General features: G+C 39.5%; 4 protein-coding genes across 7 annotated transcripts in view; 1 reads left to right on the top strand and 3 right to left on the bottom strand.

The window, feature by feature from the left end:
• On the bottom strand, positions 1 to 6,001 carry odad4 (outer dynein arm docking complex subunit 4). Its single transcript, XM_079456599.1, has 12 exons — positions 5,815 to 6,001; positions 5,599 to 5,730; positions 3,123 to 3,276; positions 2,929 to 2,975; positions 2,686 to 2,833; positions 2,351 to 2,575; positions 1,988 to 2,116; positions 1,787 to 1,865; positions 1,599 to 1,685; positions 1,308 to 1,504; positions 1,017 to 1,117; positions 1 to 708 (listed from the first exon to the last, which is right to left on the bottom strand). Exons 1-12 carry the CDS (start codon positions 5,929 to 5,931, stop codon positions 673 to 675), a joined length of 1,452 nt encoding a protein of 483 aa, XP_079312725.1. The 5' UTR covers positions 5,932 to 6,001; the 3' UTR covers positions 1 to 672.
• Positions 6,002 to 6,182: 181 nt separating this feature from the next.
• dnajc7 (DnaJ (Hsp40) homolog, subfamily C, member 7) lies at positions 6,183 to 18,652 on the bottom strand (the record flags this gene model as incomplete). Its single annotated transcript, XM_079456758.1, is given in 15 exon segments — positions 6,183 to 7,711; positions 7,843 to 7,905; positions 8,129 to 8,278; positions 8,502 to 8,648; positions 8,751 to 8,824; positions 8,902 to 8,993; positions 10,381 to 10,545; positions 11,018 to 11,171; positions 11,485 to 11,603; positions 11,680 to 11,754; positions 11,837 to 11,950; positions 13,150 to 13,274; positions 13,682 to 13,770; positions 18,487 to 18,584; positions 18,587 to 18,652. Coding segments are annotated over 15 exon segments (1,569 nt in total). The 3' UTR covers positions 6,183 to 7,673.
• Positions 18,653 to 19,338: 686 nt separating this feature from the next.
• On the top strand, positions 19,339 to 22,156 carry nkiras2 (NFKB inhibitor interacting Ras-like 2). Its single transcript, XM_079456757.1, has 4 exons — positions 19,339 to 19,418; positions 19,897 to 20,013; positions 20,101 to 20,342; positions 20,917 to 22,156. Exons 2-4 carry the CDS (start codon positions 19,920 to 19,922, stop codon positions 21,157 to 21,159), a joined length of 579 nt encoding a protein of 192 aa, XP_079312883.1. The 5' UTR covers positions 19,339 to 19,418; positions 19,897 to 19,919; the 3' UTR covers positions 21,160 to 22,156.
• Positions 22,157 to 23,228: 1,072 nt separating this feature from the next.
• znf385c (zinc finger protein 385C) overlaps positions 23,229 to 27,030 on the bottom strand; it is a 60,436-nt gene continuing 56,634 nt past the window's right edge. For all 4 annotated transcript variants that reach the window (XM_079455819.1, XM_079455820.1, XM_079455822.1 and 1 more), the window contains one exon: positions 23,229 to 26,892. In XM_079455819.1, coding sequence (XP_079311945.1) covers positions 26,665 to 26,892 — 228 coding nt within the window. In that variant the 3' untranslated portion in view covers positions 23,229 to 26,664. The remainder of the gene's footprint in view (positions 26,893 to 27,030) is intronic.

The raw sequence follows: 27,030 nt of genomic DNA, 5'->3' as shown, positions 1-27,030 counted from the left end.
AACTCATGTGACAGTTTATTTATGTAAAACTAGGCAAAACATTGGAGGTACTTAAAGGTAAAATGTAACTTTATTAGCAAGATACGTTCTGCTGCGCAGCGCAGTAACAAATATGAGACACAAGTGGATTTACCTTCAACAAAAGTGTAAACATTGTGGCTATGTTCAAATAGGCCAAACAACATGTCACCTTCCAGTTCAACAAATAAGTTTGGGTGGAAACAAAATATGCTTTTATGATTAACTAAATATATTAATAAAGAAATTAATAACACACTTTTAACAAGCAGAATCATTTTGAAGCTATGTATCATCTTGAAAATGTATCTTCACAGTAAATCACAAGATAAATAATCCGGCTGCTGTTTAATCTAGCAATATGATTACACTTCCTTCCTCTTTACACTTTCTGATCAGGTCACGAGAAGGCGGTTGGGGGTGTGTGCCAAAGCTACATCAAAATATTGTTATTTTTGCTTTTCACCTTGATGCCGCTGAAATCACACAAATTACACAATTTACTTTTCACCAGTGATAACCAACTGCGATCTAACACAAAATTCCTTAAGCAGACTGGTTGCATATATGTGTGCTAGTAAGTATGCATTAGTCCTGACTTGTCTTGGGAGTGCATTTATTTGATTGTAGCCTTATTCTTCAGGGTTTCTCGTCTTACTGAGCCATTTTAAGTCTTGCCTCCCGGAGAGCCTGCAGGGCCAGAAATTGAGGAATTGATTAAAGTGAATCAATATGATATCACATGAGGCACATGAGGACTTGAGACATAATATTAAAGAAAGGAAACGCCCAGGAATCATGTGGAAGACAGAGAAATTAAAATAATAAATATATTAATCAATAAAAAAAACAATATAATGTTTTGCTCAGTCATCTACACAGAAACAACAGCATACATCACATATTTTAGAAACTAATTCTGTTGCAGTTTAAGCAAAACTACAGAAAGCAAGAGGCAGAAGAAGGATGAAGGGATGAATAGGAATGTCTGTGTTGACCTTCTGGATGGCTTCTCTGGCAGAGTCATCCTGCAGCAGTTTTGCCCGGTCTAGTGCCTTCTCGAAGTTTACAACACTAGCCTTGTAATTACCCAGCTTTACTGTGAGAGAGAGATATTCCCCAATGATCTAATCGTAGAGTGCAGCATAGATCAGATTTACAAAATGAACGCATCAACTCTTATTGATTCTGAGCATTGTGGGAAATTAGATTACTCATCATCACGTCACAGAGTGCATTAAACTCTTTCTTCCTGGGTTTCTGTAGTTTCTGGTGTAGTTCAAACTCACATTCTGCCTGTGCCACGAGCACACTCGCGTTGAGCTGCCAATTCTCATCGCCGATGTCATCAGCGGCCTCGAAAGAGTGCAATCCATAGCATCTCGCCTCAGTGTAACGCTTCAGCTCCAGGTAACAGCGGCCGATCTCATGAAACAACCAGGCTTTCTCCAATCCACCACAGGCTAGAGGTACCTTCTCCTCCCAGCTACATTCACACATACATAAACAGGCACATACATTAAACCCAATGACCAATACAATAGGACCATTAAAGATTAATGAACATAAGATGTACTTACACCGCTATGGCCTGCTCAAACTTGCCAATGCGTGCATACACACGCCCAATGTTGTCCAGAGCTCTGGACTTGCTGTCCGTCAGGTCACTATAAAACAAAACACAATCCAAACACCCGGTGTGATGTATGGATGTTTTTAACAAATAAATGCCAGACATGCTTATTGGCTGCTTTCAATGGTGTCTTACCCTTGCCTTGCCAGCTCCAGGTCCTTCTTATGATGATTCAAAGCCTTGTCCATATTCCCAAGATCCATCAGAGCATTGCCTGACCAAAGCATAAGAGAGAAAGAGAGAGATGGAAAGACATTAAGTTTGAATTTGTAACTGTAATGATAGGTTACATTATATTTTATGTAATAGGAAGATCTGATTCAAGATCATTTTTACCAATGCAGCTGTGCAGATTCCCAAGCACTTCTCTTTTATTGGGCAGGACCTCTTCTGACCACCCATGCACTGCCTTTAATACCTCACGGGATTTTTTCAGGCTCTTATCTGCATTGCCTGCACTTAAACCTATGAACAATTCCATTTAAATAAATACCAACATCATACCAAGGATCATAATTTTGCCTCTACATGTTGTTCCGGATTAACTTTTTCCTATAATAAGAGATGAGAAATGTTTGATACATGTGGTTAATACAATCTACATATTGTTTGCATGTATAAACACAGCATCGTGCTAAATGTTTGCTTGGAACTATATGCAATGAACTTTGACCTCTCTAGGTCCCTGCGAGGGTTCACCTGCATCGATCTCCTCAAGGCTGGCAAGGACATAGTGGGTGGGGTCCGAGGGGGGCTTGTGGAGGGCACTGTTCCATTGTTGCTGCATCAGTTTTTTATCCCGCTGGCGTGCGTAGATGGGCTTCTGCTGCCTCCAGAACTCCGTCCGGGTGTCCAGATATGAGATACAACCCTCGATCAGATCCTGCACGTGCTCTCCAGTGCGTATCTTACCTTTAATGAGATCTACATGGAAACAAACAACAACACACTGTCTAGAATATACATCAATACATATGCAAATAACATAGCAGCTTAATTTTGATCTGAATTATCAGTTTTTTGAAGACACACACCCTCATCCTGGAGAAGTTTTTCTAAGTATTCTTTGTCGCTGTACAGCTCTCCCAAAAGCTGCTTGGTTGTTTTTTCACTTTTGGCTATTTTCCGGCCATGCGTTTTGGGTTCCTTCTTACCAGGATTAATCTGATGTATGGGAAGAACCTTTAGGAGCATATAAAAAAACACATTATTAACTATATATATTTACTTAACTGAACAAAATGGTGGGGTAAGAGAGACAGACAGAGCCAACCTACCCCATTAGACGTGTCTCCTTTAGTCTTTAGCTTCACAGAGGAAGGACCTTTTGGGTTATCGGAGAGAGATTGTTGATGTATTTTGAAATCATGAAGTAATACTTAGATAAGAAAATGACTTTGCTGATTTATCAGACTATGAACTCTACAGTTTCGAACATGTTGTGTTTTTTCTAAAGTTTCTAAAGACTTACTGCCCACTGAGTTGTAAATGGCCTCTTGAGCTTTCTGGATTCCCAGCCTGAACTCTTGCAGATCTGGTCGTAGCTTATGGCCTCTGTGATAGTAGACCAAAGCAAACTCAAAATCACCCATAGTATACAGGGCCACTGCCTTCTGATACAGACCCTGCAGGAAACAGATAGTCTTAAAGGGATAGTTCACCTAACCTAAAGATTACATTTTTTTGTAAAGATCGGGGGTCATGCCATGTCATGCATTCTGACTTCTTTACGCTGTTAAACGTAATGGCTTCGACTTGATACGCCCTTGCACTCCAACTTGTTTCCGAAAGATTTTTTATAATTCTGGATTCCTGTGTCGTCAAAGGGATCCAATTCCTTTTATTGGCCGCTCTCCCGGAAAGGCAGGGCAAGGCGAAAGAAAGGATGGATATTATATAAACGGTGGCTATAACACTGGATTTGGAGATTGTTTGAAACGGATAGATGCCGCGGTGATTCCAGTGATAAAAGATGCTGGACATGAACTGCACGCGGTAAGTCAAACAAAATCATACGTCCGTACAAATACATTTTTTGAACAACATGATGGTGAATAACTGATGAGATTTTTATTAAACAATCCCTTTAAGTTACCAGCCACAAAAATTATTTGATCTGATTATGGAGAGGACAGATTCCTTGAGGCAACCACAAAAAGAACTGCGCATCCACATTTTTTAACCAAATAATAAAAGTATAGATTTCATAATAAATGCTTTAAACCTGTGGCTCTCAACCTTTTCGACTAAAAAAATCCATTGCATGTAATGACTAGAAAAAAATATAGCTGCAAGCAGCAATTATCAGGTTTCGAGAAGTTTAGGCAAGTAAACGTCGACCAGCCTCAGGGATGGCAAACTAACATGTCCACAATCGTATAATAGTTTGTGTGTTTGTCAAATGTCACGTGATACACAATTGTTTAAGTAATGAAATACGCGTCAATTTAGCCATTTCTACTGGTCTAGCGCCACCTAGTGTACAAACGCAACCTTCTTTTGTATGTGACCTCGGAGTGATGGTCTACACATATGTTCCAAGCCCCATGATGATGTGTTAATCCCTTCTGGATTTATGGCCATTTTAATGTGATAGGCTCCGCCCAGTTCAGTTCAGTTCGGGCCCCCCTACCGTGTATGAATACAAATGTCAACTTTTTTTCAATTATTATTTACATTCACACTCCACAGAAGTCATCTGCATTGGTTTGGTTCCGATCGGTTGAAAAACCAAGGACTAGTTCGCGAAAGTAGGTTTTTAACATCATCAGCGATAACTCACAATCCGTTTGATCGACAGAAGCGTGTCCAGAGGCAAAGTTGTTCAGAATGAGAAGAGCTATCATATGATCTAAATAGTTTGAGTATATGTCAAATGTCACGTGATACACAATTGTTTATGCACTCTAAAACCGTTACTTCGCCCCCCGGTGGCCGAATGGGTTCATATTTCTTACAGACTATCAGGACCACGAGTCGAACAAGCCCAGCGAGTGTCGTTTTGATCGGCCCCCGTTAACCCTGTCTAATGAGTGCTCAAAATTCATTGGCCGATGGCGGCCATGTTTTTTGAGAAACGCCAAAGTCCTTTTATACAGTCATGGTGCATAACACAAAGACACACCATACCAAATAATCAGGCAAACGGTTGCGTAGTTATAGCCCTTTTCGCGTTCTCTGCTATTACAGCGCCACTTAGTGGCCAAACACCGAGTCTTTTTATTGTGACCCCGGACTGAGGGTCTACACATAGCCTACGGTCTAAGCCCCGTGAAGATAGCTCAAACGGTTCACGAGTTATGGTCATTTTAGTGAAACTGGCTACTTCCGGTTTTGATGTTTTGATGCCCCCTAGCGACGCTGAATCGAAATTTCAATGAATATTTACATTCACACTCCACAGAATTCATCAGCGTTGGTTTGGTTCCGATCGGGCAAAAATCCAGGGACTAGTTCATTTTTTTTCATAAAATGCAAATTAGCGGGAAAATTTGCATACCGGAAATGAAATCGGAAGTTTCTTAACATTTTTTAAGTTTGGAGCCAAGGATTCGAATGACGACATCCGGTTTACGAGCATTGAGCCCAAACGAATTGGCCATCGCGTTTTAAGGCGGAAAAATAATAATAATAATAAAAAGCACTACAAAAACAGCCCTTCGGGCTCGAAACCCTAATTATACTTATTACAAACACAAAGACTACATATCTTGATATTTAGTTCTTATAACTTATTTTAAGACCCCCTGGCTGGGAAACACAGCTATAGACCATGTTAAGTCAAATACAGATCAATGCTGGTGGTAATTGACATGAACGAGAGGGCAGATGAGGACATCTACAGGACATTTAGTCGAACGTCACCAAAAAATATTTTAGATCGTTACATCAGGTTATACGTGAAATAAACATAGTTACCTTTGAATAACAGAAGAAGTAAATCGCACCTTAAAAAAGTCTTTGTTATCTTTGAGCGAAGTCTCGGCATCTCTCAGCGCGTTCTCTGCATCACCCAGTTTCACAAAACACCTGGACCTGGCGACCAGACAGTTCTTATCATCCGGCTGCAAACTCAAAGCCTGGCGAAAAACACAGTCGACTGATGGACATAACGGTCTCGTTTATGATCGTGTCGAACAGAGCGACCCGGTAGGTTAACTTACCGTAGAAAAGCTTTCAATGGCTTTGACATACTGTCCCCTATGAAACAGCTGCTCTCCTTCTGCCATATAGGTGGCAAATGTACTCTTCGGTCCTAATCGCTCTCCGTTTTCGGACATTTTTGTCGTACTTTTATTCTAGAGTCTGAGCCGTTCCGTACACATCGACCTTCTAGTTTAGGACCGTCCCGTTCACTGTATCCTAGCAACGGGCCTAACAAATCCTAAAGGAACCAATGAACTGCGAGGGAATTAAAGTAATAAAAAAACAACATCCATTTAATATATCTGACTTTAAATTCGCTTGAATTAGTAAAAAATATAGCCTTTTGTCAACATCGTGTATTAAACAGAAACAGGAAATAAACATCCGGTGAAGGGGAAACAAAGAGGCTTACTTTATTTACATGGCTTTAAAAACGGTCCATAATCAAGACTGTTCTTGCAGAGTGAGCAAGGTAAGCATGGACATGTCTTTTCAATACACTGGAGAGCTTTCAAAGTGAGCAAAAGAAAGGTAATCCAGAAAAAGGCTCAATCATTACATTTTCTGGCTACATAGTAAACTGTCAGGCCAAATACAGCATGAGAATGTTCCACGTTCAAAGAACATTTAAAGGCTTTAGTTGAAACGGTAGAGATTACAGAACATGGCTCACTGATCACGCCTGAAATGTACACACATCCATATTTCACATACACCGTGGAAATTAAGCCACATATAACCAGATAAAAGTGGTGCTCTTAACTGAGAAACGAAGACAATAATTCTCACTGGGGTTAAGTCATGAGAGTGCTGATCCTGGTGTATTCAAAGATCATCCATCCGTCCAAAGCTCACGTCAGCAAATTTACAATAAATATACATATCAAAAAAGTGAATGTATCTCCGTTAAAAAAAGTCATAAACTATCAACACAAAAGAAACACTTTACATTCCAGTAAAATGTACAATGCAGCGAGGGGTTGAATGGCAACATTTAACAAATTAACTTTACAGAGAGAAAATGCCAAAACTCCAACTTCTCTCTGAAACGTTGTATGCAGTAGTCAAACTTTTCATTTGTGTGCCCGAATCAATGAAACAGAATAGGGAACAACGAACCAGCATTATTATTCTTATGAGCCTCAGCATGACGCGCTGCATTTACATAGTAATTGTTTGCTGAAGTCTTTAAGTAAATTGTTTTACAATGTTGCATAAATATAATCTGTTGAATTATTACTTTATACATGTTTTAACAATCCATATGTCTCCAGCAGTACTCCAAGGTTTTAACAAACATGCTTTGGATACAGATGGACCAGTTTGTGAGTAAGCTTGAGGAATTGAGAGAGAGAGAGAGAGAGAGAGAGAGAGAGAGAGTAAAATGAGATCTGAATAGTCTCAGAATGCTCAAAATCCTCAGTTTTAAGAAGAAACGATGGATTTGTCAAAGACAGGTTTGCACCTTAATAAAATACACCATATATACCCACCCAACAAATCGCCTAATTTTGTGTTCAAGGCTTCAAAACAAATATATTGGCGTCTTCATTTCTTTTGAATGTGGAAAAAGGGGTTGATTTTGGATGATACAGTGTTAAAAAAACAAACAAACGAAAACCTAAAACGAATTGTTTTACAAAAGCCAAAACAGACAGTGCATCATGTTTGTTTGGTACAGAATGGTTATGCCCCTGCCGTTGCTGTCTTTGTGCAAAAGCAGTAAAACAAGTCAATGGCACAGATGTAATCGAACTGTGGGGCCAAAGGCCTGTTGCACCAGAGTGTTGTACAGAGAGCAGGGATGAAGATGAGTAAACCAGTTTCTGGGGGATTCGGTTGTGGAACTACTGCATACATACTGGAAGTTGCCAAGTTAACCAAACTGGAAGAAGAAATTTCCAGGTCCAGATGCTGCAAGACAAAAAAAGAAAAATTAGACTAAAGGAATTAATTAAACATAGTAATAACAAACGCTATGAACTTTGTAAAGTTAATGTGAATGGATGATTGAATAAAAAAAATTGTTTCCTTACATGAATTACCTTCAAAGCTAAAGCCACCAGGACTACCAAAGAAAGCTTTGAAGATGTTGTTGGCATCAAAGTCTGGAAGAGACACACAGAAAGACAGATGATAGATTAACTGATTGAAATGATAAGATGTTGACTGTTATTATTAACTGTAAACAGGGTTACATGGTACAAAATTACACATGCAAACCCAAACTACAGAAAAAACCCTGTATCATCAATATAGTCAAAGCCTTTCTACAGGGTGAAATGCTGTTTTAAATGTATGAAAAACGGTGAGTGTGTGCAGTAAACAGACCCATGTTCATTTCCTCATCCTCCAGATCATGGCCACTGTCATAGCGAGATTTCTTCTTGGCATCAGAGAGCACTGTAAAGGCCTCCCCAACCTCCTTAAACTTCTTCTCCTCCTCCTTCTGCACCTCCGCACTTGCTCCACTGTGTCGGTCTGTAAAAAAGCAGACATGGTTTTAGTGAACCATGTGTCAGACACACCTATGATCTCTGTTAAGTCTCTGACATCATCGTGTATTGTCAGCCTTTAAGATACATTTTATGGGAATGTGAGGACATGAATCATAACCGATTCATGAATGGAAATAAATTTGACTCATCAACAAAGCACAAAAATATATAATATTAAAATACTGCTTATAAACACAATATCTGACCTGGATGGTGCATAAGGGCACGTTTACGGTAAGCCTTCTTGATTGCATCTTCTGTGGCATTTTTATCCACCCCTAGAACTTTGTAATAATCTTTCCTCTTGCTTTTCTTCAGCTCCAACTGAGCGTTCTTCAACAGGTTCTTGTGTTCTGAAACACCCCAGATGAAAGATTTGACACGTCGAAATGTTCCAGGTTTAATATGATGTTATTAGCCACATAGATATAGAATGTGTCAGGTATATTACGCACCTTTAGTCTTTTCTGTTTGATAAACCTTCTCATAATCCCTGACGGCCTCTTCATACTGCTCCGTCTCCATGTAACTAAGGCAACAAGCATCTCATGATTTAACACATAGACAAAAGACAAATGATTTATGAAGTGTGTAATGCTCACTTACCACTGGGCTCTTCTCAAATAAGCCTTGATATAGGACTCGTCCAGTTTAATAGCCTTTGTACAGTCCTCAATGGCCTGCTCCAGTTTATGTAACTGAAGACACATGTGAGAGAGCGAGACATCACGCATAAGTGTCAAATGACAAGAAGACATTAACACGTCAGTTTCACTATCGCGGTTACATCCCAAATTTTCTTTATAGACGTACACTATGTACATCTGGTGAATAAAATATAGGTGCAGAAGTATGTGAATAGGGATAAAAGGTATATACACGATCCACCAAATAGTGGAAGGGTAAACTCTGCTTTGTCTTCCCCTATTATTACCAACACAGGGGCCCCTCTCCCTAGTTTTATTCACGGTCTATACAAATGAATGTATGGGTATATCATCTGATGTTTTCACTGTTAAATATGCAGATGATACGGCAATTGTTGGTTTGATCACTGAAGATGAAGCGGAGTATCGTAGATGTGTGGATGATTTTGTTGATTGGAGTCAATCCAGTGTCCTTCAGTTAAACACCAGTAAAACTAAAGAGATGATATTTGATTTCAGAACAGGCGCTGATACATACCAACATATAACTGTCAATGGTGAGCGCATTGAAGTAGTAGATGAATATAAATATTTGGGGACAGTCATTGATGAAAATTGACATGGGGTGCAAATACAGGGGCCATATACAAGAAAGGGCTGCAACAAGTTTAATGCTTTAGCTTTGGCAGTATGGTGTGGATACAAATAAACTGGTTATTTTCTATCGCACATTTGTGGAGAGTATTTTGACTTTCGGCTTCATTGCTGGTTTTATTTTCATTGTCCGTAGTAAATAAAGCTTTCCTGTAGCTCTGTGGTTAGAGCATGGCATCAGAAACGCCGAGGTCATAGGTTCGAGACCAGGGATTGCACATACATAAAAATGTATAGTATCATGCAATGCAAGTCTCTTTGGATAAAAGGGTCTGCCAAATATAAAAACAAATTGAATAAGATTGTAAATCTGGCAAGTAAGATTGCAGGTCAACAACATGCTATGACAATATTATGTGAATCTCAGGTCAGGAGGAAAAGCCATATAATGCTCCTGGATGAATCACACCCTCTTAATGGTGAATAAGAGTGGTTACCATCTGGTCGAAGATGTAGGGTACAGTTGCTACAGACTGCCCGTGCACAAATATCTTTTATATTCTCCAGTATAGCCTTGTTAAATAAATCCCTGTGATGCCACAGGTGTTTGTACTTCTGTGTGAATTTGCTGTTGGGGGATGAGATGTTTGATGTTGGTTGGATTTGTGTTGAAGTTATATTTGCAGTTGACAATTATTGTTGTTGTTGATGACTGGAGGGTGCCACAGATACAAGGTGATTTTCCGAAAGGACAATAAACAATTATCTGTATCTACCATGACATAATTGAACAAGAATAACTGCAAATACAGAAATCCAACATATTTGAAACCTTGCATCTAACCTTGGATCCAACAGTGGCTCGGTTGCAGTAGAGCTTAGCGTTGGTTTTAATGTTGTTAGGGTCGATGGTCAGGGCTTCAGAGTAGAGGTTATAAGCTTCTTCATAGCTGCCCTCTTTAAACGCCTTGTTCCCTTCTTCTTTCTTTGCCTTCAGAGCTTTAGCATTCTATAAAAAATAAAAATTATATTATATATACAGAAATAAAAAGGCTGTATAATCTTTATTTAAATACAGAAAGTGAGCAAGTGTCAAATCTGCTGGGGGAGTTAACGGAAAGTCATAAAAATGTACTGTCTTTTCAAAGGAAAACGAAACATTTCATAAACATTTGATTACTGCCTTTATCTTTTAGACAACCAAGATAACACTTAAGATCATTCAAGAAATGCATGTACTCCCTGAACCTCAGCTACTCATATATGTATTGTGCATGTTAATATTTGACAGAAGTAAACGTTGTAATGTTCAAATTAAGTTGATTTGAATTAGTTTTTTGTAAATAATGCTCATATATGCATGTAATAAAGTTACTCAAAGATGGACACAGTTGTGACATTCAGCCATTACAAATTAAGACCATGAAAATACAATTGCCAATTAAACACTGTGTAATCTTGTATGTTTTGTTCAATCTTACTCTGCAGGCTAGACGGGCTTTTTCATGGTCTGGTGCCATGCGCAGCGCTTGAATGAAGAACTGCACAGCTTTATCGATACAATCTTCATAGTACAGACATAATCCCCGCACATACAGGGCATCACCGTTTGTGGAGTCCAGCCGCAAAATGTCGCTAAAGGTAAAGAGCAAGAGTGACACATACGAATTTTTCATGGGCCAATACTGATCAAAGAACAGTGAAATATTTCTAATATTTAAGCTATTGACCTAAGTCCTAGACAGTTTTACCAGCAAACCAACCAATAATGCATGAACAATTAATTGGCTGTGTTGTTATTGGCTTTATTGCCTTTATTAATAGAGTTTCCTTATATAGAAGAGAAAATTAACAATACATTGACTATTGATTATGTTCACATGAAATATATTAACACAAGTAGTATTTTGATTGAATAACAGTTCCCATAATAGTGCGGCGCTGTTACCTAGCAACAGATTGGGCCTCTGGGTAACGTCCTAGCATTGCCAGACATTCAGCTTTAAGCACCTTGAACCTGTGACATGCAAATGCAGACTCCAGTGCCCGATCCATACAGAAAACCACCTGCACAGAGACAAACAGTTGCAAGTCAGATCTGTCTGACGTTCAGGTCGTTTTCATGGGTCTTGAAGATACTCACCATCCTAAAGTCTCGCTTTTCAAAGCTAATCTCAGCCATTCGCTCGAACTCCAGGATGGATTCTGCATTCTTCAGCTGCAACAGACACGGGAGGTCAATCGGACAAATTTACAGGCAATCATTCATGCACACCATGGTATATTTATGCTTTCTGTACCTCCTGTTGGGCCTGACTGTTGTCTGGTTCCAGCTCCAGAATAATCTGGAAGCAGCGGCCGGCGGCCATTGCGTTGCCGAGCAGCAGGTGGCATTTGCCCTCACGCATGTGTCCCTGCGGATTAAAATTATCATGAGCGACTGACACACACACCTAAAGTGTGACGAATATTCGTGATTTCACTTCCAACGTCAATATTAAACAAATCCAGATATATAAGATGAAGTCACAGCTGGCAACAGGCATGGGTACAGTCAGAGAATCAATGCTGCAAGTGGAGGCATGTTTTAAAAAACACAGCAGCTAGCTTTTGTCCTGCGATGCAAATGTTAGGGTAATGCAGGTCTCTCATTGCATGGAGACATTTTACATTTAGTCATTTAGCAGACGCTTTTATCCAAAACGACTTACAGATGAGGAAACATTGGAAGCAATTATAACAACATAGGCAACAAAATACATAAGTGCATCAAACTAGTCCATTAAAGCCTAGCACAGTATACAAAGCTAAGAATAGTGAGATTAGTAAGTGTTTTTTTTTTTTTAAAGAAGGAAAGGGAAGGGAATTAGGAAAAATCAATCAGCGACGTGTTGACGGAAGAGATGCGTTTTTTAAAGATGGCAACAGAGTCTGCTGATCTTGTAGCAGCTGGTAGATCATTCCACCAATGTGGAACAGATCCAGAGAAGGTACGGGAGAGTGACTTTTTTTCCTTTTTGGGATGGTACCACTAGTCATTGTTCCTTTGCAGACCGCAGTGATCTGGCAGGAACATAGATCTGCATTAGTGAGTGGAGATACGATGGTGCAGACCCGGTGTTGGTCTTGTAGGCCAGGAGCAAAGCTTTGAACTTTATGCGGGCGGCAACAGGGAGCCAGTGTAACCTGATGAAGAGTGGAGTTACATGCGCTCTCTTCGGTTCATTGAAGACCACTCTTGCCGCCACATTCTGGATCATCTGCAGAGGTTTGATTGTGCAAGCAGGAAGTCCAGCCAGAAGCGCATTGCAATAATCCAGTTTGGACAGGACAAGAGCCTGGACTAGGACTTGCGTAGAGTGCTCCGATAGGAAAGGTGTAATTTTCCTAATTTTACCCTGATTACAAGTCTGGTGTGCAGAACCTAGCAGGTCACCCATGCAAATTTAGGTTGAACAAAGAATTAGACAAGCTGGACTCCTTCGATTGTATTTGGAAGACCACATTTCAGAACAGGTGCACTACTTTGACACCAGAGACAATTTTATAAAAAGGTGTTTTTTTTGGTAATTTGTAACATCAAAAGTACTTAATCATTCGCTTGAGGTCTAACCTTCATGAAGGTGTTGTCTAGTCGCACGGCCTGCTGAGAGTCCTCCAATGCATCTCTGTAGCGGCTCAGCATCATCAATGTGGCTGCACGGTTGCCATAGTAACTGGCATTTTTTGGACACAGGTCTGGTAAAAGACATAAACAGAAGGTGACAACAGACGTAAAGCCACACAGATGTAAAAAGAAAAAGGGGAACTCATGGAAGAATGCAGAAAGCTTTTTTTTATTGGTTATTTTTATCACTGTCGGAATAGAAAAAGGTCACCAAAACCTTTTTAAAAAATGGTCAGCGTGACAAAAGCTATTGTGATGAGCTTATTTCAAGAATACTCTGTAGGGAAATGGTTCTATGGAGTGAAAATTTCTCCAACATGACTATTCTCAGGGCAATATATGATTCAGAGGATCGTAAGAATAAACCAGTGACAATGGAAATGCTAAAGACTTCAATAGAGAGGCAGAGATGCAGCGCAAAACCGACAACTTGTGTGGTAAGGGACAGAAACTACATCAACAGCAGAGGTGTTCTTACCGATGGCTTTGGTGTAGAAGTTGAATGCTTCAGAATAGTCCTTCTTGACATAGTAGGCATTACCCTGTTCTTTAAAGCCTTCAGCTTCCCTACAGATTCATAACACAAACACACACAAAAATTATACATCTCGATATAGAAGACCAGAGACATTGTGAGAAAGTTGCATGTGACAAGACTTTGTCAAAAACAGAACGAAAAATCAAACTAATGGGACAGTTCAACCAAAAACATAATTTTCTCACTCTCAAGTTGGTACAAATCTGTATACATTTTTTTGTTCTGATGACCACAGAAAAAGATGCTTTGAATCAAACAGTTGGTGGGAACCACTACAATGGTAGTAAGAGCTCTCCTCTAGCTCAGTGGGAAGAGCATGGCACTAGCAATGCCAAGGTCATGGGTTCGATCCCAGGGATTGCATATACAAATTATTAGTTTGGTTCCAAAATTAGGTCATGTTTAAATTTTTTTTGGCCAATTACGATCAATCAAACTGTAGTTGGTTTGTTTTGATTCAAGCCATACCTAAAATACAGCTAACTGGCATCTGCCAAATGTATACATGTGAATGTAGCAAGCTCCTCAGAACTGTTTGGTTTCATACATTCTTCAAAATAGATTTTGTGTTCAACAGAACAAACAAAGGTACAAATAAATTGTTCCTACTATGCTAGTCTTTTTCACAGAGATGCCTACCATTTGGACAGCTCTAACATCTGGAACCTGCCTGTCTACTGAGCTTCAACATGCTGCCTACATATGTTTTGGATCAGAGAACTTTAATCAAAAGCTGCTCCCACACACAACTACCTTCTGTGCTATTGCACATATAAGACAACATATTTTTTATGTCTCAAAACACATTGCTAGACTGCAGTTCTGCATGTGCAACTCATTTTTCAAAACTCCAAACCATCCTACTCAAGAACGGGACCCACACCTCAGAAGAAACAGTGTCTATATAGGTGTAAAACATTTTCCTACACACCATATCTGTAAAGGTGTCTGGGGGAAGGGTATACCGGAAGCACAGGCTGCTAAACATAGAACGTTCACTAGCACCAGTGCAGGTCAAATTTGAAACAACCATTCGTAACTCCACCAATCACACATGTGGATCAGTAGATCGCTCACAGATATTTTATTATTTTCATCATGTTATTTATCCATTTAATATTATTTTACATGGAAACACATGTACCAACCATGTTGTGTTGCTCTTTTATAAACAGTAAAGTAAAAAGGCAGACCCAGATGTGAAATTAACGAATTCAAGCGAAATCGAAAACATCACAAATTTCATGACTACCTCTTTCTCAGATGGCATTGCTTTCAGTAACTTCTAAACAATGTGCTGTTACCCCTGTCTCAAAAGCCTTTGTCCCACAAAATAAGCTGAGGTAGATGAGATATCAACATTGTATACAATGTAAAGGTTTTCTATGCTATACAAAGTCCACCATATTTAATAGTGTTCAAGTCTGTTGGTGTTAAGCTACAAGCCAGTATGCAAAAAACATTATCTGCGCATCTTATTTACTGTAACTACATCCGTGTTACACGAGTCATAAAAAACATACTGGACATCCACTACACGTTCACGAGAGCACTTCAACGCATGCGCATTTGGTTTGTGGGCCGAGCCCCGAATGGTGCTTGCCCCATTGGATACCGGTGTTCTGACAGACAACCCGTGTTCCTATTGGGTAAGCACAATGTGGAAGTTCTCAAAAGATGTTTAACATTATTAATAAAAAGTTGATTTTTGGGTGAACTATGCCTTTAAAGGGATACTTCAGGCATTTTATTGAAATATTTTACTCGCCCTCACTGAATGGGACTCTTCTTGAAGAATAATGCAGTCAAAGTTATGCCACGTTTCGTCTCACTTCCAAGCAGTTGAATGTGAGTGAATGGTGGTCAATCATTTGAAGCTCCAAAAAGTCCACCCTTCGATCAACTACTTGACACGGCTCTGTGGTCTTAAAGGTCTTCTGAAGCAAATTGATGCGTTTGTTTAAGAGAAATAGCCATATTGACAGCACTATTAACGTTCATGTCTAGCTTCCATTATACCTCGGCTGTGTGTGAACCAGAGGCTTGTTATTCTGGCAAAATACACAGGCAAGGTTTTGTTGCATTAGGATGCCGCCTCCTACAGGAGTTTTTTGTTACAGTCATTTGCCAGAAAAACAAGGATCGGGAACACACGCAGGCGAGGTATAACGAAAGCTAGACATTAACGTTAATAGTGCTGTAAATATGGATTTTTCTCTTAAACAAATGCCTCTATTCGCTTCAGAAGACCTTTGGTCTTTCCTGAAGTATCGCTTTATCAAATTAAGTCTGTTTTTACTTTTGGGGCCTTTTAGGGGGGGTCTGAGATCACTTGGGGTACATTCACACTTAAATTTTTTGGATTGACAACTATATGGACATAAAGGTGCGAGCAGTGGCGGTTATACATTGAATTGCACCCCGGGCGAGACCACCTTTGTGACATGAAAAAATGCCGGCCCAGGCGACTGCCTGGTTCACCCGTGCCTAAAACCGCTACTGGGTGCGAGTGTCGGAATGTCCCGTTCACACAGCTGCTTACCATGCCGCCACCTATTGGTGAATAATTAAACTGAAACAACCAAAGCAATTCCTTTTCTACATACATTTATCATTCACTTAACGCTATATTTAGCTGTATGTCTTTAACACTTAAAAATTTACGATCACGTTTAATGTGTTATTTTGGTGTGTTATCTTACAGCGCTACACCACATAAATAAAAAAACGCAAAACATGCGTGCAGTATGTTAACATAAGAGGGCTGCCGTCACACTGGCGTCTACGAACACTTCACGTTATATAATGTTGCATTATAGCGCTGTTGTTTAAGATCGGAAAATCCCCTGTGCATAACATTACGAGGCAATTCTGCAGCGCTGTTTGCAGACATCGTAACAGAGATTGACCGGGTGATGTTTAGACAACTAGTTGCGGTTTAGTAGTATAGTACCAGATGCGGTTGCGAGTCCGGAAGATTTACAGGTGTGCGTAACCGAAAAGTAAACCCGTAAGTAACCGAACGGTGTGTGAACACAACAACATTAAGCACTCAAATACAGGATTGACAACTATATTCTGGTGCGGTATGAAAATAGCCTTGGATTGTTCCCATTTACAAACTGCTCCAAGAGCATTTGGAGGGCTCAAACGAACTAGGTGTGATAACACCCTTGGTGCTTTGTCATGTTGTTTTAACAATCTTAGTTTTGGTCATTCGTTTTTATATGTTGTCTTACCGGAAACAACTATTTGTTTGTCCATTTATTTAGCACATTTATAAACAACTCAATCACACTGCTGGTGATGGGGTCTTTACCTCTGGAACATTCTCAAGGGGTTTTTCACACCAGACGCCGTAAAGAATAAACAGCTGTGTTTCTTCAATCTCACTCACCAGCATTTGAACCCTTTGCTGAAAGCCCAATAGACAGCAAATGTAGTTAGGTACGCCACCTGAGTGGCTGTGCAAATATAGCATTTTGCTCAGTTCTACCCAATGACGTCATACAAATACACAAACACCATCCAAAGAGTGAAGATGGCTCGTTTGTTCTAATGGAAACGGGATTTGAATGGCGTGAATCACACAAGAGAGCAGGTACATGAGTCATGACCTGACAAAGCTATTTTAGATCACAATGTCCAGTCTGAACATGTTTTTTTATAGTTATACCAATTATGCCTAAATTACACACATTTGCCGTGTTTAGTTCCTTCTGGTGTTAGCGGCGCAAAGGTGATGGGTTCCATCCCAGGGAACACGCAAACTGATCAAATGTATACACCGCTTGCCCTGAAAGTCAATTTGTTTAAATACGCGTGTTAATAAAGACACAGTGAGGCTGTAACACTACAGTAGTGTGAGTGACAGGTAGTACTGCAATTAAACTTTACACGAGCGGAGTAAAGTCGAGTCAGACACGTGGGTTACTTCCTCGCGAGTCCGTTTACAGTGGATGAACGCTTTACGTCATGCGCCCGCCTACAGAAACTCCACATAAACTGAAAGTTCCAGAAGAGGACTACCAAAATAGTTAACCTAGCCCATGCGTTAAAGGGGAACCCCTCACTCGAACGACATCTACATTTGACGCTTAACACTTTCCATAGCTTGCAAGTACTGAAACAAAGTGCCACACTTCGTAGAGGGAACGTTAGCGGGTCCCAAATACACGATCTATAGGCGACCAACCCTAACAGGACGTCATTTCTCCTATAGACCCTTTCTCTATATGCGTGCGCTGCATTGTAGTCCCTGCGCACTCGTGCCAAGCGAAACGCTACCAATGTTTATTTTACTCGTCGTAACAAAGCATCACCGATGTAAAACCGGATGGTTCGGTGGTCGCGCGCGCGTCGGTGCGGAACCGTATCAGGTCTATAAACGAACCAGCGAGCGCTGATGTCACACTTCAACCTAATTCTCACCATAAAACTGTGTCACGGCAAACAGCACCGCTGTCGTAAGAGCACGAGGCACGACACCCTTCACGGTATAAGGTCAGCGCTAATGTAACGTGCATACGAACGAAAACCACGTTCACCGAAAGGCACCTCAGTAGCAAAAAACGGCTGCATGGCACACTAGGCCATCGACACCCCTTGATTTTCAAGTTATGCGGCAGTCACGATACCGAGGGTCCTTAGACGTCCGTAAGACCTCGTTGAGCTTCCCTAAAACGCAGCTGGGATACGGATGGATAAGTCGCTTTAAGATTAAGGTGCTCGCTGTTTTAAATTACCTCTCTAACTCCTCGTCACTGGTTAGGTCCATCTCTGGATCCACGGAGGAGTCGAAGTCAACAGTCGCCATTTTGCTGTAGAGAGGCGGAGGATGAGAGACGAGGCATGTGAGCCTTTCATACTGCCCTCAGCTCCGCCTTCCGCGGGCGTGCGCAACGTGCCCATTTTAGGTTAACGGATGCGAGACCCTACAAAAGAGTGCGCATAAAGACGATACACTTATTTCATCACCACAGTTTAAACTCAACCATCATTTATAGTTAAAGTAACCTTACAGTTAATTACACGTACATATCGCTACCAATACTACAGTTTGATTACAATGCGACAGTATTTTTACAATAAGTAATGTTATATGCATCATGGCAGCACGTTATTTGTGCATTTTATAATGTCCTTGTTTTTTTAAAGTTTCTCGAAGGCTGTGTTAAAATGCATTTTCGGTTCATTTTCTGCTTGTTTATTCACCGCTTTTTATATATATAGGCTACTCGTTTGTGGTATGTTTTCGGTAAATCTGCTTTGAAATGCAAAATTGTGAAAAGCGCAAATTGAATCTGTATTCATTTAATCGGACTTAATTAACACATTACATCAAATTATTTAAATGTAGTTTTATTTATTTATGGGTTAATATGATATATTTGTGTAGACTTCACTTCACATTCTCTCACATTCTTCATTGCGTTTATTTTAGACTTCAGCATAATTTGGTATTCAAATATTGGCTTTGCTGTATAGGTCATCGTGTTATGCCCTTTATATAATTATTTGTTTGAATGATATATAAAAACTGTATTTAAAAACATGACTTGAAATTGAAACTGATCTCGTCCTCCCGTCAGATGAGGGCGCACTGTAGCTCAGCGGAAACGGCGTCGTGTTTCGTCAAAGGCTGACGTCATTTGCAATAAACAGGAAGAGGCGTTGGGTGAGTACATCTTAGCTTCTTTTAAACGTTTTCTTGAATTATTTTTTGTTTTAAAATTGTTCTTCTATAAAATATGACTAAGTCAATGTACAGTAGTTTGAGGATCACTGACAGTGATGACGGGGTGATAAAATAATGCTTTAAAGACGCTGCAGGTGTATGCAAACCAGTAGCCCGTCATGTGATTTTATTATTATAGTTGAACAAAACGGTGACAATGATGAATTAATGATTTCTTTTTGTTAAAAGAGAGAATTCCGGGGCTTTTATAGTGTTGAAACATCACATAACGTTACTATTTTGAATAACACATTGTATACCTTGTTGCTAATTTTTGCGTTATTGTCATATCTATCTGACGTTGTTGATGTGTTATTTTCAAGTTGAGAGCCTTATACAGGCTCATATATTTATTAAAAATATGTTTGCTTTCTTCTTAATCCCATGTTTTGTCCCTGTGTGTGTTTATTTTATGAAGACTGTGAGCGGTTGTACCTGATCATGGGCAAGAGCTGTAAGGTGGTAGTATGCGGCCAATGGTCGGTGGGTAAAACTGCTGTTTTAGAGCAGTTACTCTATGCCAACCATGTTGTAGGTAAGGATTTTGACAGCACGTATCTGAGAGAAGTTTCAATCAAAGTGTCCCAGAATTGATCAAATTCACATACCACTTTATTTTCAGGTTCTGAAACCATGGAGACGCTGGAGGATATTTACATAGGGTCTGTGGAGACGGACCGTGGCACCCGAGAGCAGGTGCGGTTTTATGACACGCGAGGGCTGCGTGATGGTCAGGAGTTTCCGCGACACTACTTCAGCTTCGCAGACGGATTCGTGCTGGTCTACAGCATTGACAGCAAAGAGTCCTTCAAACGCATGGAGCTCTTAAAGAAAGAGATTGACCGCTGCCGTGATAAAAAAGAGGTTTGTTTCCTTGTTAAAAGGTCCTGTGGCGCAAATATGTGTTTTCTGTGTCTTTGGTGTGTTATAAATTGTAAGTTATAAGACATGTAAAATTTCAAGAACTAAAGTGTCGGAACAAAATATGCATTTTATCTAAAAGCGTATCAGTTTAATCTACGTCATTTCATGGTATGATTTAAGCGGTAAGGTGGGCGTACCTGTCAGTACAATTGCTTTGGAACCTGATGTTCCAAATATGTTAAGAGGCGTTATGTTTCCATCATACGCTTGTAGTATTCGACCAAATCACTACGCACTGGTTAACTTGCCAATCATAGCACACCTTGCTTTTCAGAGCGATGAGCTTTGTAAAAAATCTGTGCATTTTAGAGAGGCGGGGCAAAGAGGAGATACAAACATGCATGGTATGTGAAAAATACAGCGTTTTTGAACATTAAACCGTGTATACACATTGCATTACATCTAAAACAATCGATAATATTTGTTTTACCCGTGTCATATGACCCCTTTAAGGTTAAACCATGCATGTAAATATATGTTTATCAGTGATTCTCTCGTCTGTGTCTCATCACAGGTGACGATTGTTGTTCTGGGTAATAAGTTGGACCTACTAGATCAGAGGAGAGTGGACAGCGAGGCGGCTCAGCAGTGGGCGCGGCAGGAGAAGGTCAGGCTGTGGGAAGTGTCAGTGACCGACAGACGAACACTTATTGAGCCTTTCGTTCATTTGGCCAGTAAAATGACCCAACCTCAGAGCAAATCCACCTTCCCTCTCAGCCGCAACAAGAACAAGGGCAGTGGCTCCCAGGACAGCTAGAGATGGACAATGAAATACACAGAGGAGCAGGGAGAAGAGAATATTAGTCAGAAAATGTGTAGCAAGAAAGATCTCTAAAGAGGGAAATGTTAAAGGAAAAAATTTTTGGTTCAATGTGGACTGCCACAATATTCAATGAAGGATACACATCTTCTGAAACATTTATAAAGTTACTTCATTTATTAACAATTTCCAAGTTGTTTATGAAAATATTTCTTAAGTTTTTTTGTGAATTAATTATACCACGCTGAAATATGTACCTTTGCAGTTACATAGTTGTTACGTTTTATGTAAAAAGTAGAAAGGGTCACTTAAATTCATTGTAGAAAATGTATTTTGCATATGAGGTTGCCATTATGACTGCTACTGTCAAGTCTTAAATTGCAATCTGAACGTGGGTTTTTCTTAATATCTAGGATTTTATATTTGATCAAATTTATACAGATATTTCAATCAAAAAAATGTTTACTGTTTTAATTCACAAGAAAATCATTCTGTGTCCACAGTCAAACGAATCTGTGAGAGTATCACCACTGTGCCATTGTATGGTTTGCCTCATGACACTGCATTTCAGTTACATTTTTATAAACCTTGTGTCATCACATTCTCGATTTTAAATTAAAGCTAACTCGCACCAACGAACACAAAGCCTACAGTTGTTGCTGTGCACCCGTTTAATACTTGGTGGTGTTTGATCGGCAGTGTGAGCATGGCAGTTTGTAAAGATTGTCGCTGTATGTTTGAATTAGCTTTTGTAATAAGACAAATTATCTTATCCTTTTGAAATGTAAATTATTGACATACGTTTAACCGTTGATGCTACAGTTGCTATTATTTCTGCCTAAAAAAGTTGTGATTTATTGCTTTAAATATTTAGCTGATATGGGATGGCACTGTTTCACGTTGACATTTGTTTTGATGCATTAATGTATTTTCACTACAAAGCATTATGTACTGTATGATTATCATATTATTAAATATTTTTGTCTGGCATTGCACATTTCTTTTATAATTTATTTAATTATCCCTATGCCTGGAAAATATCTATAAATTCTAAAACAATGTCATGCCAAATTCAAAATCCAGATAAAACAGCTGGAAACTATCAATATGGAGAATTCCTTCATATTATAACAGATTTATCAAAAATCATTTTAATATACACAGTTCAATCATTTTAACACAGTTCATACACAGCACAGAGCTTGTCTTACAAGTAGATGAGCTGGACATGACAGCAGGGGCAGAGGTGGTTTTATTTGCCCTTTATCTCTCTTTTTACGGTGTGGATATTACATTTAGTTCATGGCTAAATGTGCAGTGACCTAATAATAGAGGGTTACCCCGCTTCTGCCAGGCAGAGAATGTGTCCCTATACCCGATGAACAATTTGTCTGAAGTTAATGGTTAGTTTAAGCTATCTTCCCTTTAAAAAAAGGTTCATTTAATACATGGCTGAAAAAAGCACCAGTAGACTAGATACCAGCACCTTTTATTGGTTTAGTTCCTAGTAAAATTATGTATTTTATCAACTTTGTGTCATTTGACAACTCATAAAAAGTAATCGACAAGAAATATTAAATGTTTAGTATTGTTATGGTCAACATCTTAACAACAGTGCCCCGAAGCATTGAAAATTGTAATTTGTTAAACATATTCTAGTTAAATTGAATCAGTTTTAGTAACAAAAAGTAAATACGTATATATTACTTTTATAAAGCTATTTGTAGGTTTTCAAGAAGGTGAAAACAGCCATTCATTTTTCAAATTGTGATGATAGCACTTTGTTAGTGTGCACTCTGTTTGCTAACGTCAGTCTTCTTGCAGTATTATTTATAAACACAGGGGGGCGCCCGATCATTAATATTGTGGAACATAATAAAACGACTAAACCTGGTCGCACGTGTGTGTATCATCGAGTGTGTCAGACAGCTTTACAAATTATGGCCTCTAGCACGTTTGGCGAGTTTACATGTCTAAGTGAGTTTCGACAAGACGCCATGACAAGCTGTCAAGCTCCCGTCAAAAAGCAGCACAATCCCATAAAAGAAAAGCCAGAGCGCTGAGGTGGAAGATCTAATCGATTTATTTCTCTCTCTCATTCTCTGCTTTATTTCGTTTTCACGCATTCATACACACCCTGTACAGAGAAATAGCAAATGAGTCAGAAAACCAAAACCCTATGAAAATACGTTTCTCTGTGTCAGATGACAGTTCGTTGCAGTCACAGACACAAAAATGCATCGAGTAGTAGCGAACAAGTACGATGTCTGTCAATATTTAAAGTACGCAATACTGGCCATGTCCCTTTTAAGAAGCATTGTTTAAATGTTCTCATTTTGGTTCATGCCTTTAAAACATCTAGCTGGATTTGACACAGTTTACACATGTTGCAGTAGAACAGTCACGCGCGCGCACACACACACACACTTGCACATTCGGCTCCATGAGTTTGCAACAGATGCATATTTATGGGAGAAATACTTTTGTGCTTTTTGACCATGGTGTGTTTCTATGTGTGTATGTCTTTGCGTGTAAGACAAAAATACTATTGAAAAACTAATAGGGCATTTAGGCATTATCATTGTGGAGTTTGGCACAAAGTAGGAAGAAAGATGTGTATGTGTGTGTCTGTGTGTGAATGGTCAACTTGTCCTGAAGCACAGTGGAGGTATGTGGAAGAAATTAAAAATGCCATCCACTTGTCTTGTCACCGCTGGCAACGGATGTTTCCATGAGTGCCCTGCTGTGACACAGCAAACGTTCAATTACATCAGATTTCCAAGAAAAAAAAGGAAAATGTCAAATGAAGCTGCTGCAATGTTATTGTGATAAGAACTCGCCAAACAATAAGAGGGAAAACGTACAAGACAGACTGAGGGAGAGAAACTAAGTCATCTTCATTTTTCTTTAAAATGCTCCAGTATCCGCAATTATTGCTTAAAGACTGAATTTCACTACACTGAAACAAACAAAGCCCAGAACAAACAAAATAATATAAAGATACTTTTGAACGGTTACGTTATGAGCAACGTGTAACTACCTACTTGCCAGTCACACTTATATCGTAACCAAACATATGGACCTCGTGACACATCTAGAAATGGAATCGTTTTGTCAGTGGTGCCTCAAGAAACCAATATTCATTGAGACACAAATGTTATTTGTCATTCACATTTTGTCTTTCCATGGATCTTCTAGCTATGGAGGATGGATTGGTGTGATGTTCAGGAGTTATCAAAACGCACGTCCACACAAACAAACAAATCATGGAGTCCAAGCAAAGTCTCTGTTTTAAAGTGTCCTCAGGAAAAGTCAGAATTTGTCCATGCCTCTTGTAGCTTGGTTTCAATATGGCTGTTGTTGGTTAGCTCTGTTCAAGGCCCCAGGCTTCATTCCCGAAGGGCGATACCTCGTCTGGAAAGCAAGAGCCCTGAGTGGGCATGAGACTTACCCATGACTCCAGACTGTGATGCCCTTATCTGGGTGTTTAGGGTCTCAAACGGCCCGTTTTTAGCATTATATTCCGTTCCCTAAAAATCCTCTCAAAGCACTTACAATTTGACACGAAAACTACATAAACGTATCTACTTCAGTTTAGATTATCTGCTTATTTGAAATGGCAACAAAAGTATTAACTTCATCAAGAAGAGATCGTTCTTATCATTACATTAATTACAATAACCAGATAAAGCATCTACATTAAACATTTCATAAAATTCTACATATTTACTCTAATTCTTAGTGAATATATTATAAATGTTATTGATTCATAGATCAATTTTAAAAGATGTATTCGTAAAATATTTACAAAAAAAAGCTCTGTGGACACATTGAAAAAAATAACAGATGAACGATGGCTTCAGTGAAACCACATAGACTCAACATCAACACCTATTTGCTATTATAAGGTCTGGAGATCCACCCAAGACCATCAGATGACCATCCTGGGTCAATAATCTGTTTTTGACAGATTTTTAACAGTTTGTATACTTGTAGTCTCTTTTTTTATTAGGGCTGTCATTAGTTTAACCATTTAATTGCATAAAGGCCTATAAATATTTGCTGAAAAACGCAAAGTAAATAAAGATGATTCAAAGACATGGCAGGAGACGGCCAAAGCATTAAACATAGCAAAGAGTGCTTTAGAAAGTCAATGTTTTGATCGTTTCATTTCCCTATCGTTGAATATAAGCATGTCGCACGCTTTCATTTGGATATTTTTATACATAATACACTGTGTATTCTTGTAACATTATTGCACCAAAAATCCCTTTCAATAGTATTACTGTAATATATTCACCAACCGCTATTAAAGTCATTATGTGTTGGCAATGGCTCATCTCGGCATCTAAACCGGCGAACGCTTCCAGAAACAAACCCCTAATGTTTTTCTTCTGTTGAATAGAAACAAAGGAGCAACGAACTCGTGACAGGTTCAGGATCATACACACGTACAACAAACAAATAACATGCTGTGGTTTTAGAGCTCTATCGAGATGGAACACAGATATTTTGACAGGCACGCTGACCTTTGTCAGGCCGTAATGAGGGAATACTGAGGACGAAATATGTAGACATAAAAGGCCACGTCAAATTGTGACTCGACCATAATCATCTAATCTAAAACTGTGTATGTGTGTAAGTGTGTGAGCATCTGCAATCTCGAATCATCTAATCTATGCATCAACACTGAGAAAATTGGGACTGATTGAGAGCGAGCGCGTGTGAGTGTTAGAATGAGAGCGTTGCTGTGCTACAAAATTGTCACCTTCTCCTATTAGACTCACACTCGGTATTACTGTGTGATTACCCATGACAGTGAGCTTTAGCAGCTGTAAACCGACAGACCGATGAGGTTTGTGTTTGTAAGAAAAGCCGGTCAGATGAGGTTACTCGCACCATGTGAACGCAGACCAAGGACATGTGGAATGACGTAAAAACAGACATTTGAAAAATAATAAAAACTGCGTCAAGTAAAGGGATGTTTGCATTTCCTCACTAAACGTACAGCTAGAGCAGTTATAGGTCTCTAACATTGGCTTACTCTAATAAATTATAGAAGAAAAACCTGATTAATATCTGTATAATGATAAATATCTAAAGCAAAGCTAAATATCCATTTCATAGAGATTATTTTTCATCGCCTTAGCAGCCGTTCCTAGGACAGCGTGTCCTGTCAATCAAACTGCATAGTGGGCTGGTGTTTGCGCTGAAGCCCCTCCCATATACGGACGGGTCTTGCTTCCGTCTATTATATCTCATGCGTTCCCTCTCTCTCTCTTTCCATATATCACACACTCTCTCCCTTTGCTGCATAGTTCAAGAGTGACCCATATAGGGCACAGTCTTTGAGGGTTATAGGGAACATTAATGGAGTGTGTGTTTGTTTGTTTTTATCTGCGTGTGTATCTTGGAGAGAGTAGGGGCACGAGTTTGTACAGAGACTGTCGGTACTGTGAATAGACCGTAAGGCTAAATCACTTGTTGAATGAGCTTGGGTACTCAATAAGGTGAAAAAATAATGGGAGTGTGCGTGGCTCTCAGAGGTCCTGGTGCCGACCGAAAGAGGGCGGGGCCAAGGATTGGCGTCTGAATAAAAGCAGTGCCCGCTGGGTGACGGAGAGCGAGTGGATTGGCTGCAACAGTGCAGATGGTGGGTGGAGTTAAGTGGGTGGGGAAAAAGTTGGCGGCTAGATTTTTTGTCAATTGCTTCTGTAGAATCAGCTTAGTCTGAGAGAAAGATAGAGAAAGACAGAAAGAGAATCAATTACAATGTATAACAAAAAAGTCTAAATGTTTTTTTAAGGGAAAGCATGAAAAATAATTATACAATCAGGAAGCTTTCATAACACACATTGCAATCGTGAG

Source organism: Barbatula barbatula, assembly GCF_947034865.1.
Source record: "Barbatula barbatula genome assembly, chromosome: 5".
In the NCBI taxonomy this organism is placed as follows: Eukaryota; Metazoa; Chordata; class Actinopteri; order Cypriniformes; family Nemacheilidae; genus Barbatula; species Barbatula barbatula.
Note: the sequence above shows the minus strand (reverse complement) of the source record. Positions and strands in the feature narration are given on the sequence as shown.